At 38.2% G+C, this 13660-nt stretch overlaps 1 protein-coding gene across 1 annotated transcript in view; it reads right to left on the reverse strand.

The window, feature by feature from the left end:
• DCHS2 (dachsous cadherin-related 2) overlaps positions 1-13660 on the reverse strand; it is a 348197-nt gene that overhangs the window by 8354 nt on the left and 326183 nt on the right. Inside the window, exons 16-19 of the mRNA XM_040331985.1 lie at positions 13438-13589; positions 4988-5118; positions 4590-4876; positions 739-877 (exon numbers count right to left, since the gene is read on the reverse strand). Coding sequence (XP_040187919.1) covers positions 739-877; positions 4590-4876; positions 4988-5118; positions 13438-13589 — 709 coding nt within the window. The remainder of the gene's footprint in view (positions 1-738; positions 878-4589; positions 4877-4987; positions 5119-13437; positions 13590-13660) is intronic.

Below are 13660 nucleotides of genomic sequence, written 5' to 3' on the forward strand. Positions count from 1 at the left end.
TAATAGGAGTTCTGAGGTTGAGAAAAACTGAACAAACTATCACATTTTGACTCCAAGAGTTGTTTTAATAAGAATCTGTTGCAATATTTTCTACATTTAGAAAACTTAGTACTTATTACTCATTAAAAGACTAAGAAGCTTTTTAACATTTATGCTGATGAGGCAAAGCGTCCAGTTTCCACCTCAACACAGTCATAAAAATAAGTGCGTAGAACTGCTATTTAGAGAATAAAACAGTGGAAGACTCTGTGTGATCTGAATGTGTCAGAATCCCTTCACACTGAAAAATATTTATGTGGGTACACCTTGCTATGAGTACTATTTGCCAACAAGTAGGAAGACAGTGTTTGTAAAGAAAATGATGGCTCGAAAATATTACATTTATTTATTTTGTAAAAATGGAAAACTATTATTAGTTTATTTTAATCTTATGCGGGGTGGATTGGTGGCTGATCATAAGCACCACATCCCTTAGGAAACCAAAAATAGCCCAATTTTTGTTGTAATGGGACTTTTTTGTGTTTGGCACCAATAAAATCCCACCAAAACAAAGAATGCAGATCTTTATTTTAATCTTGTTTAAAAAAACAAAAAAAAAATTGTCAGATTAGCCAACAGTGCAAAATATAATTTCCTCTTCTCTTGATAATAAATTAGGGTTATTTAATAAAATCTTGGTTTGCAGTTATTTGACCAAAACACATACAGTATGAACAACATGTCAATTAGTTTACATACCAGTGGTTGGATTAATTACGAATCCCTTACGTGGAGAAATAATTCTGTAAGAAACAGGCCCATACATCTCAGAGTCCCTGTCTGTAGCAGTTACAGATATGATAAATGTATTGGACTCGGTCAATTCAGGTACCGTTACCTTCAGGGGATAAAAATAACAGGAGGAAAGTTAAAAAAAAAGTCTAAATTGTCACAAATGAGCATTTTGTCTGGAATTTTGAAAAGAAAGTACATTTGACACCAAAAACAATATACAGAGTTTCACTAGTATTTTCATAACTGATCTATGCAAGGTATTAAAAGATTTCTGAACGGTTCCAGAATTCAGATGCCCTTTCTGATTTATTAAAGCCCTCAATTGGAGATGTGGATTTACATAGCATCATATCCTGGGCAATCTCGTGATGCAGCAGGACAGGGTGTAATTTAACACTAATAGAAGCAAGGCTTCACACAATATCACTGTCTGTGTTGGCTTGTGGTGGAGCAGCAGCTGCCATGCCATTGTAAATATACCCAGTGTTCCGCATACTTTCATAGGTTTGATTGACTTTGTACTTATTTGTATAATTTTTTCATCTTTTGCCTTAAGAGTCAATCAATATATATGATATCTGATATGATGTACATGGGCTAAAACCAAACTCTTTGTTAATGTTTTATCAAAGGGGCTTTACATCTAACTGTACTGAATGTACCAGAAATTAAAATATCATTATTTTCTTCATTCGTTATATCTCATGTGGTGGCTAAAAACTTCACCTTTAAAAGAGTTACATACATCAGTCAAATGATACAGAAGAGTTAAAGTACAGTATTAATTTCTTATTTTCAACAGTGAAATAAATGTATATATACTATTATATTTTAAAGGAGCATATATCTATGTATTGGTTAGTCATTTGTTTTAATATGATAATATCTCTTATTACATATTCCTTTACTGAAACTATCGGTCACATTTGATTCAGCAAGTTTAAGAGAAATCAACCCTTTTTTGTATCTAATTGTACCACATTGCCTTGATTTATTAAAAGAAAATAGGCTGTTCCCTTTGTGAAGGAATTTTCTCTTAGCTTAGTGAATGTGGTGATTAGATGATCAAAGTATTCAGAGCATTACCATATTAACTAAGCAAATAAAAAAATTCCATTGCAAAGTGAAAACCTCTTGCAAAGAGAACAGTCTATTTGTCTTTAGTAAATCAAGCCCACTGCCTCTACCCATAGTTTTAATTACAAAATAGATCTTGCACATTCATATTGGTTTGAGAAACGGTGTTCTTCTAATGCATATATAATTTAAACTGGTCAAATAAAATTATACTTTTAAATCTAAAGTGTACCATGTACTTGCTTTGAATGATTCATGGACTTTTGGACTTTATCTGGGCACCAGGGAGACTAAGAAAAAAAAAATGTGGAATGACAAATAGGCTTTGTGGTTCTTTTATATAACTTCATAAATTATAGTTTTAAGGTACTCTTTATGCTTTATAAGTTTATAAGTTTGGGTGAGTACAGCTGGGGTCTTAATTGTACACTATATATGCATATCAATGTGGTATGAATCACGCAGAAACCAAATACTGCTGGGCTTAAATTAATATGTTCATAAACAGCCACTTATTTTCCAGGTGTTTTAAATAAAGGAAACTTTTCCTAGTCCACTGATTATAAAAATGGCAAAAATAGTTCCCAATTGCCTTCTTTCCTCTGTTCTAGACAGGCCCTAGTATTCATTAAAGAGAAAAACAAACACATTTAGGATTAAAGTTAACCTATTAAATATTATATTCTATTCTGCCTGTCATTCTGGTCCAATGGCATCAGTACTTTCCGTATCCCTGATCCAGAGCAGGTATGCAATTCTGTAGCTTTAACTTCACTTTAGTCCTAATTCACAAAGCTTTATCCAAGGATATGGATCTTTATATTCAGCTATGTGACTGTAATTTTAAATCGCATTGGACTTAACTGAAAAAAAAATGTGTAACTTTTTTAATATCCCATTAAAAGATTAAATAACAAAACCAGCTTTGCTGCAATAATTACCCTTATGCCTAAATTATACTGCCATCTAAAGAAGGTTGGGACACTGGCAAACAGACAAATTATAAGCCAGCCCCCATATAATTTGGAACCAGGGACCCCTATTGTTACAGGATCATCATCATCATTTTGGTCTTTCTAGGCTCCTTCTGGTGAGACCAAGGCTTCTCCCATGTCCACAGGGACCTCCATACCTACTCAAGATTTCCTAGATGTTTCTGCTCAACTACTGGGGCATTCTGCCCACATAGGCTCTCAGCAAGCATTGAACCCATAACCTTCTGAGTCTGTTTTGACCCTAATATGCCCTTTATATCAAACCAGGCCCCCAGTTACCATCTATGATTCAGGTTCCAATAGTCTATCTATGAAAAATTTGAGACTTAAATTTACATTGAGTTGTTTCAGATCTTATTAAAGCAATATGCATAATCCTGCATCTGAAGGGTCAGCCTTCTGTTCCAGGCCTTGGTTTCTTTAGAGCTTGGCACCCACTGGAAACCTTAACAACCACTGACAGTGGAAAGCTGACATGTATAATAGCAGTATACATGATGTTTGGCTGAAGAGGTAAGTGTTTGGGTCTTCGTCCAAATGTCTGAACAACCAAGGTTTGGTCCAAATCCTTAATGAGGATAGGTGTCCTCTTTGGAAGTTTCCCCCTCAATTCCCATTTTAGTGACCCAAAATTGTGGATTTTCCCTCATTTTGAGTGAATCCCACTGAATCTAATCCCTCCTTACACCATTCACTTTGCATGTGAATAATAAATACACATATGAATGCTAAGCTGAAATACTATTTAGCGTTCCTTTAGTGTTGCATTGAAACATTAAAGAAAGATATAGCTTACTTCACTGGCATCACTTATTTTATTACTTATTAGGTTTAATATATAAGAGAAGCGGTAAACTGGAGAAGTGTGGGTGCCCAATTACATGGAAGCTCTTGGAAATCATATGGGAAAAAAACAAGTATGAATACAACAATAGGAAATTGTTGAAGCACATTTGTAAGAGACAACAAGCACTTTAAAACACCAGCAGTTGCCAATGATGAGCAGTTAAAGCTGAACATTTATGAAAAATTCCCAATTCCTTAAGGTTATACACATACAGTAATATATAAATTCCTCATGAGGACACTCGAAGACAAAGAGGAGGGTGGGAAAGGGATATATAGAAAGATGTGTCCATATAGTAAACTAGGGCATGTGTATAAACTCACCAAAGACAAACAATATTAGCCTGATAACAGATAGCCTCAAATTCACCGGCTACAGAATCAACCAAGTAATGGCCTCTTTGAATGTATGAAAATGTAATGTTGATCACAATTTATTTGTATATTTGTTTTGTGGTGGATTGGTGCGTATGATTTTCCACACAAAAGTAAAAGAGTTGTTGTAGGTTAGGATCTTGTCATTGAGTGCCAAAGGCAGTTTTTCTTTTGTTTCTTATAAAGCTGAATTTTAGGTTTTATAGTGGCTCAGCAAAGAAAAATACTCACCTCTTTTCTGGAGATGTTATCTGCCGCCTTACTTCTTCAGAAGTCCAGTACATGACCTCTTCTGTTTAATGGTCAGCATCATTATTACACCCCTAGTGGTGTGGTCACCATGTAGAGTATTATTACACCCCTAGTGGTGTGGTCACCTGAGCTCACATACAGTATAAAGTGAAGTCTTGAAAACCAGGAGCTGCTTAAAGAATAAGGGATGTCCTAAGGTGGTGTGTCACCTTGCAGTCTGCAACCATGGTCATGATATGATTTTTTATCTTTGCATTTTCTTATGCTTACCTTATAGGAATCTTTGGTAAATTGTGGTGGGTTGTCATTAACATCCAACACCTGTACGATAAGCTCTGCTTTAGTAAGATGTACTGAATCGGATGCCTGGATCCTAAGGTGATGCTGTGATTTTTCTTCATAATCCAACAACCCAATAAGGGTTAAAACACCAGTATACTTATCAATGTCAAACTTCATACCAGGGTTACCATCTTCAGTAAAACTGTATGATACATTAGGTTTTAGATCCACATCATTGGCGGTTACACACATTACAATGTGGCCAGGAGAAGCATCTAAAATAGTACAGAGCTCTTGATTAACATTCAGTGTATTAGGAAAATATCTTGATATCTTATAAATTAGATGTAAATACTCTGCTGTGCATTATTTTTTCACTATATTACCTTCATGGATGTAGACGGTCTCCAGAGGAGGAATAGTGGGTGCATTGTCATTTATATCTGCAACCAAAACCATTACAATACTTGTTGCAGAAAGACTTGGTGATCCTCTATCAGCAGCTTGTACAACAAGTCTAAAATTAAGAGAAATGTTCTTGGTAAATACAGCTTAAAATGCAAAAGAAAGATGTAATGCACAATATTATTATAAAACAATATATTCTGTGAAAAAAAAAGTTATTGTCCTAATGTTTATACTTGCAGCCAGTAAGTAGAAAAGTGTGAAGTGACAAATATATAGACACCAGACTTTGTTACTACTTTGTTGTGAATAGTATGTTGTAAATTACAGATTTTACACACACTAACCACCACAGCGAAAGCGGGGACACATCCCCCATTCTTTCTTCTATCTAAATGAGCAGTCCAAAAGTGTAGGGCTAGTGCTTGTCTTTCTTATTAGCAACCCCAGCATAGTGTCAAAACTATATTTTAGAAGCACCCTGTATGAAATGTTTATTGTAAAATAAATAAACAAATATACAAAAAAGAAATATACAAACAGCAGTGCAAACACTGGTATATGTCAAACAAAATTGACAAATTCATTGACTAAAATCCCCTTTATCAATATGTATACAAGCATGTACATATCTTGTTATAAACTCAAGGAAGTCAGTCCAAACAGCTCATGACCCAGTTAGATTGTTTTTTTAATTGCATCAGCTTGCCCTGTGCTGTCCTGCACCATTTCCCTTTTTATTCCACCACAATATTTCAATGCCATTGAGAAATAAAGAGCTGCATAGAGACAGGGAAATAAACCTGATGGGCAGGGTCTAGAAATATGGTATGGCCCATCCAAAATACAGTATAGATCAGCAGCAGCAAGGTTTTGACTACTCCAAAGCTCACCACAAGTTACAATCTGTTAAGCCGGCCATAGAAGGTGTGATTTTATTTCCTGTGACCATGAGCTGGTAGGGGAAACCCTCCCGTGGAGCTATAGCTGCAGGCAATAATTGCTTGAAAAATCGGACAGGCTGGTTGTACCCAAGTTGATCGATCGATCAACTTGGGTACAATCAGCCTGCCCTTACATGGTTCCAACCATCTATGGCCAGCTTTATACCTACCAACCAGTATTTAATGCAAGGACCTGCCTGATTGGATAGTTTAGGTGGATCCTTACTGTATATTACATCACTTTGGTAGATCTAAAGAGGATTGTACAGGGATTGTAGGATTGGATGACAACGCATCTGGTGATCCTAAGAGACATGATTTGCCACAGGTCACATGATTCTCTAATAGTATATAGCTTGTTGTTACTGCTGTTACAAGGATAAATTGTAATGATATGCTTTTTATGACAATTTTTTTTAGCCCAATTTTCAGTTTGTGATAAAACACATCTATTTTTCATAGGTATGAGCTATTGTAGATAGGCGAGGAAAATTTGGATCATAAATAGATAGATTGATAGATAGCTAGATAGCTAGATAGCTAAATAGCTAGATAGATAGATATTAACAAGCAGCTTTTTTATTTAAAAAAAAAATGTTTTTAGTGGAAACAGGTTTAACGGGTGAAACTTTGCACAGTGTGGGAAAAGGGCATTTTTAATCTTTAATACTAATGCATCCTCCAAGGGGTACCAGAATAATGCAGCTATCAAAGAGCATTTCTTAACACTAGCTCTTGTTCTTTTCTTGCGATATACTCAGAAATGATTGCTGTATTAATATCAAAGAAAGATTTCAAAGAGATTTACAGTGAAATGTAAAGCTAGCATTTTTAGAGCTCCGTCCAAAAATAGCTCATTGTTATGATCGACATACTGTTGTGCTATTGTTAGCAAATTCTGGCATTTAAATCTCTGAGTGAACAAGTAATTGTCCATGGAATGCAATCAACAAAATCTAAAGAAAAATAGAGAAAGTTTGGAAATAATGGTGTAAAATATCCTCATTTTACGCCTATGTTTAGTAACAGTAACTTATAACATATACTGCTTGTAAGACTGCAGATATGATTTGTTGTTTTAGAGTGGTGTGAAATGGCCAACGGCCAGTAAGATGAATCCAAACCCCACTAAAGTGTTTTCTGAGATTCATAATTAATGACTTGTTATTTTTAAAACACTACTTCTGGATTTCAAGCCAATTTTAAACCATAACAAATGTTGGATAACTATGTTAAAGGGAGACTAATGGACTGTGCCTTGTCTTTTTTTTTTTTAATTTGTAACTTTCCTAGTTGTTTCCTCAGGCTTTCATATTAGTTACCACTCAGGAATGATTTTAAAGTAGTTTGTCAAACTTTGTTTTATATCCAAACATATGAGAAGAATGTTTGGGCATAGAGCAGTGCAGCTGAAGGGGCTCTATTCCTCACCAGGGTTAAGAATATCCGGTTGGCTGCTTATTGCCTGGGAACTGATCAGCAGCATAAAGAAAAGTTTTTATGCTCTAGAGCAGGGGTCGTCAACCCCCGGGCCGCGGCCCACTACCGGGCCGTAGCGCCTCTGCAGCCGGGCCGCAGCGGGCAGCATGACATTGTAAGGTGGGGCCAGGTGAGAGCGCAGTGGATCGGGCGGGCGGATGAGAGAAGCGCGCTGGCGAGCATCTCTCTCCGCCCCCACCTAGCATCACCGCTCTTCCGCCCTCACAGCATGCTGAATGTCGGAGGTGCGGTGAGGAGCAGAGCAGTTACATCTCTCACCGCCCGCCCTGCATCTCCGCTCTCCTGCCCTCACTCAAAGACCACTGAACCAGTGCCACAAATGCAGTGACAATCCACACCTGGTGGCACTGGCAGGTGATGTGGCAAGTGGCATTCCTCATCTGGTGGCACAGGCAGGTGACGTGACATTCCTCATCTGGTGGCACTGGCAGGTGACGTGACATTCCTCATCTGGTGGCACAGGCAGGTGACGTGGCAAGTGGCATTCCTCATCTGGTGGCACAGGCAGGTGACGTGGCAAGTGGCATTCCTCATCTGGTGGCACTGGCAGGTGACGTGGCAAGTGGCATTCCTCATCTGGTGGCACAGGCAGGTGATGTGGCATTCCTCATCTGGTGGCACTGGCAGGGGGCATGGCAAGTGGCATTCCTCATCTGGTGGCACTGGCAGGTGACGTGGCAAGTTGCATTCCTCATCTGGTGGCACAGGCAGGTGACGTGACATTCATCATCTAGTGGCACTGGCAGGTGGCGTTTCAAGTGACATTTCTGGTGGCAGGCGACATGGCAAGTGACACGCTCATGGCTCCCACTGATTCGGCATTATAGTGAGTTGAACTATTTCATTTATATTACAATGTAATAATAGAAATAATGTGCTTCAATTATTCTGACACCATACCAACCATGGTGCTGTGATGATTGAAGCGCCAACAGCAGAACAGCAGCTATTGCCCCGATAAATTGCCAGCGAAAAATCACTTACGCCCTCCCCACCCCGCATGTGCGTACATCCCCCCCCCCTCTCGCCGGGCCTTGGCACAATTTTCTTCCATGCAGCCGGTCCCTGGTGCCAAAAAGGTTGGGTACCACTGCTCTAGAGCATATATATATATATATATAGATAGATGGATAGATAGATAGATAGATAGATAGATAGATAGATAGATAGATAGATAGATAGATAGATAGATAGATAGATAGAGTATCTCACAAAGTGAGTACACCCCTCACATATTTGTAATTATTTTATTACATATTTTCATGTGACAACACTGAAGAAATTACACTTTGCTTAAATGCAAAGTAGTAAGTGTACAGCTTGTATAACAGTGTAAATTTGCTGTCCCCTCAAAATAACTCAACACAAAGCCATTAATGTCTAAGAACCGGTTCACACTGGGGCGACACGACAGGCGGCTCAGCCGCCTGACGTGTCGCGTCGCATTCAATGCAATAGAACCGTTCTAATAGGAGCGACTCAAGTCGCTCCGACTTAGAAAACGGTTCCTGTACGACTTTGGGGGTGGCTCGGGGCGACCTGCATTGACTTCTATACAGAAGTCGTTTTGCAAATCGCCTCTGAAGTCGTCCTCAGGAAGACTTGCAGAGTCGCCCCCGAAGTCATGCCGCTGCTGTGTGAACCAACTCTAAACCAATGGCAACAAAAGTGAGAACACCTCTAAGTGAAAATGTCCAGATGGGGCCCAAAGTGTCAATATTTTGTGTGTCCACCATTATTTTCCAGCACTGCCTTAACCCTCCTGGGCATGGAATTCACCAGAGCTTCACAGGTTGCCACTGGAGTCCTCTTCCACTCCTCCATGATGACATCACAGGCTTGGCCAGTCCATCACATTTACCCTCAGTTTCTTTACAAGGCAGTGGCCATATTGGAGGTGTGTTTTGGGGTTGTTTTCATGTTGGAATACTGCCTTGCAGCACAGTCTCTGAAGGGAGGGGATCATGCTCTGCTTCAGTGTGTCACAGTACATGTTGACATTCATGGTTCCCTCAATGAAATGTAGCTCCCCAGTGCCAGCAGCACTCATGCAGCCCCAGACCATGACCATGACACTCCCACCTCCATGCTTGACTGTAGGCAAGACACACTTGTTTTTGTACTCCTTACCTGGCCTCAAGCTTTAGACTGACAGCAGCACCCAGAAAAACAGACTCAGGTTGTGCATGCACAGTAAACTAAGAACCTGTACTGAACCATGGGATATAGTGCACAGTGAGCAGTGCATGTGACTGCAACAAACATGCACTGTTCATTCAAATAAAACGGAAGTGAGGGGGCACAGAAGATGTATGGGAGCCTGAAACGAACACTAAAAAAAAGCAGTAAGACAAGATTTTTAATCAGAAAACCTTACAGCCCATTTGAGGATGTATTGTGCAATGAAGAAGATAAGGAGAGAAGGATATCATGTTGTAGACTGAATGCCTGAGTTCCTGGATCTATTTTGGCAGTATTTGGCTAGCACTGCTTTGATATCTGTAAATCTCTACACTGCAGGAAACACACATCAGTTTGCATGGCTAGAGGGAAATTCTACTAATTCATTGATTGGTTCACTGCTATCAGTTTTAACTAATTCAATTGTAGTGGAAAGAGGAATTGATGATGTCAATCCCTGGATACAACTAAGAAATGTATTGCTTAGATGCATTAGCTAAACAATATTTTTGATCAAGCTCTCTACTAGTATCTTGGAACAAATTGGGATATACTGGGTTTACTGAGTACACCCCTCTGTGGAATAATAGCAATTTGCAGGAAATCCTCCAGAGAGGAAAGGTTGGGGAATGGGAAATACATGGTATTAAACGGCTGAGACAACTGTATAAGGGTGACAGTTATAGGAAATTCCTGGATTTGAGGGAGGAATTTAATATACCACAATACTCATTCTTTACTTACCTGCAGGTAGGGCATGCCCTTGAAGCCCAATTTAGGACACAAACCCTAGAGTGGAATAAAATGCCCCTTTTCCAAAACTTACTTAAGGTAGGCCCAACTAAGGGTCTTATATCCGGAATATATGGACAGATAAGCAAAAATGTCAATACAGGGTCTAATCTCTTTAAAGTAAGAGAGAGATGGGAAGTGGATATGGGGGAAATAACACAGGAGCAGTGGAGGAGAATTCTAGAAATGGGACCGAAGGTTTCAGTTTCACCCCCGCAGAAAGTCTCCCACCTGATGTTGATAAATAGAGCTTATTACACGCCTAAGCATCTGTTCAAGTACGGAAGAAGACTAGATGATAAATGTCCTAGATGCCAGGGGTCTTGAGACCTTATACACATGGTGTGGCGTTGCCCAAAGCTGTTTCGGTATTGGGAGGGAGTGCTTAATACCTTGAGTAATACATTTGGAACATCTGTGGAGATGGAGGCCACACTATGTGTATTGGGGTATAGGAAAGTACGGGAGAAGAAGAAGAGCACCACAGTTGAAATACTGAGATGCTTGTTTCAAGCCAGAAAATTAATAGCCATGAGATGGCAGGCGACAATACCCCCAGGAGTAAGGGAATGGATCAGGGTAATAAATGAGACGATTTGCAAAGAAAGAACAGTCTACATAAAAAAAGGTAATCTTAAGGAATTTGAGGAGATGTGGAAGCCATGGCTGGAAAAAAGGGGTGTCCCTCTCTAGAGGGTAAGAGTAATAGTAGGGTTGGAGAATGACCAAAATAGAATATCTGACTGAAAAGGCACATGTTTTATAACTCAGTAGAGTCATGGTTATTGTAGCCCTGTGATTTAGCTGGGGTAGGGGAGACAAACGGGTGAGTGAATTGCTCTATGAAACCAATGGTAAAGAGATTAACGGAGTAGCAATACGTGAGGAGGAATAGAGGGTGGGGGGTAATGAGAAATAGTATAAGTGAAATATTGGAATTAAGTAAAATAACATATAGACGTCCTGACCCGGCTGTTTCTTCTACTCCAGTAGATGTTTTTTCCTTTTTCTCCTTTTTTTTCAGTATGCCATATAAGGTGTGCTCACTTTTTTGTATATCTACTAAGATTATGATGCATATAAGGAATAATTGTTTCCTTTTTTAATGAAATGTTAATATTTGAACGAGAAAAAAAGAATAAAGAATGAATATTTAAAAAAAGTAAACCTGTACTGTCTAAAAAAAGAAAAAAAAATGTATTGTGCAATGAAGAAGATAAGGCAAGAGGGATATCATGTTGTAGACTGAATGCCTGAGTTCCTGGATCTATTTTGGCAGTATTTGGCTAGCACTGCTTTTATATCTGTAAATCTCTACACTGCAGGAAACACACATCAGTTTGCATAGCGAGAGGGAAATGCTACTAATTCATTGATTGGTTCACTGCTATCAGTTTTAACTAATTCAATTGTAGTGGAAAGAGGAATTAATTATGTCAATCCCTGCATACAATTAAGAAATGTATTGCTTAGATGCATTAGCTAAACAATATTTTTGATCAAGTTCTCTACTAGTATCTTGGAACAAATTACCACTACATACAAAATATTGTAAGTGTTTTGTTGGCCTGTTGCCTTTATATCATTTCCACTTTCCCAGTAATTGAAATGTATCAATGTAAGCAACAATTGCTTAGAGCCTCCATCTGTTAATTATGATATAAAACAAAGATAGCTCGACATTAAATTCCCTGAGAGACTCAATGCTTAGTCAGATTTGTTACCGCAATTTTGCATCATAATAGGCAGATATTAAGAATGAGCAAGTTTTTATTACGGCATGTCCTACTAGTTACTTTTTTTGATTCACAAAATATGTGTAACAAACTAAATTTGATGTAAATTATAACCATGTAAAATAAATGATGGAAAAAAAGAAGTAAAATAACACAGTAAAACCTTGGATTGCAAGTAACTCGGTCTGTGAGTGTTTTATCAAGGCCCTAAATGGTAATTTTGTATAATATTGTTTAACTGCAGGTCACCTGGCTTTGCTGCAGTGGCGGAGATTCTTTTTAGACTTTTTATACGTGTGGCGGTGGGGGGGGGGGGGCGGACTGTTTACGTGTGTGTATGTTGAGGATATTATATGTTTACATATGTGTGGAGTTTTTATAGAAATTCATTGTAATTTGCGTTGCAATAAGTCATCTTATCTATGTTAAAATAAATTATGGAAAATAAAAAAGTAAGATCAAATACAGTAAAACCTTGTATTGCAAGTAACTTGGTCTGTGGTTGTTTTACAAGAGGAGCAATTTTTTTTGATAAATGAGCGAGGTCTTGCAATATGAGTAGCGTCACATCACAACTGAGTATAAAACTGGATACACACTATCCAACTTTTGTTATTCGTCTTCCTTTAGATTTACCTTCAACTATGTAGTGCAAGGACCTGCCTGATTGCATACAAATTAAAAGTATTTAGGTTTGACCTCATATTATATGTTTTTGGTAAATCTAAAGAAAATTGTATAGCGTGTATTCAGCTTTATGCTCGGGTCACACTGCCACGACTTGGGATCCAACTTGTGAGACTCCAAGTTGCGTGATGTGAATTCCCATTTTTTTCAATGACAGCTATCTTAACTAGCAATACATGTCCCCTAGGGCAGGACCCTGGGTGCCTATACACTTTTTATGGCAATAACTTGCATACAAGCCTTTAAAATTAGGACTTTTGATTTTTGATGTTCGTGTCCCATAGACTTTAATAGGGTTTGCATGTTCGCTAGAACTTTTTGCCTGTTCAAGGTGTTCTGGTGTGAAACGAACCATGGGGTGTTTGACCCATCCCTAATGTCAGGCATAGGCCCAGTTTTCATGTTGACATCACAGTGCAGATGACAAACATATGATTAGTTAGATCATAACTAATTAGTTAAATCAAATATATGATTTAGTCAAAGACTAAAGAGGAGAGGTTGTGAAAAATAATCTTCAATACACATTGTCATTTTTTAAAATGAAGTCAGACCAAAAACTTAGCCTACATATTAAGACAGGTAACAAACCTGTAAGAGGATTTTATTTCCCGATCAAGAATAGCATTAGTTGTAATAATGCCCCATCTGAAATCTACTAAAAAAGCTTGATTTTCATTGCCATCCACAAATGAGTAATCTATTTGCCCGTTCATCCCACTATCTTCATCAGTGGCAAAAACCTATAAAATAGATAAGAAATCTGTAAACATTACAAAGAAACTATTTTTTTTTTTTTTATCACAGTGTAAAA

Source organism: Rana temporaria, chromosome 1 (assembly GCF_905171775.1).
Source record: "Rana temporaria chromosome 1, aRanTem1.1, whole genome shotgun sequence".
Taxonomy (NCBI): Eukaryota; Metazoa; Chordata; class Amphibia; order Anura; family Ranidae; genus Rana; species Rana temporaria.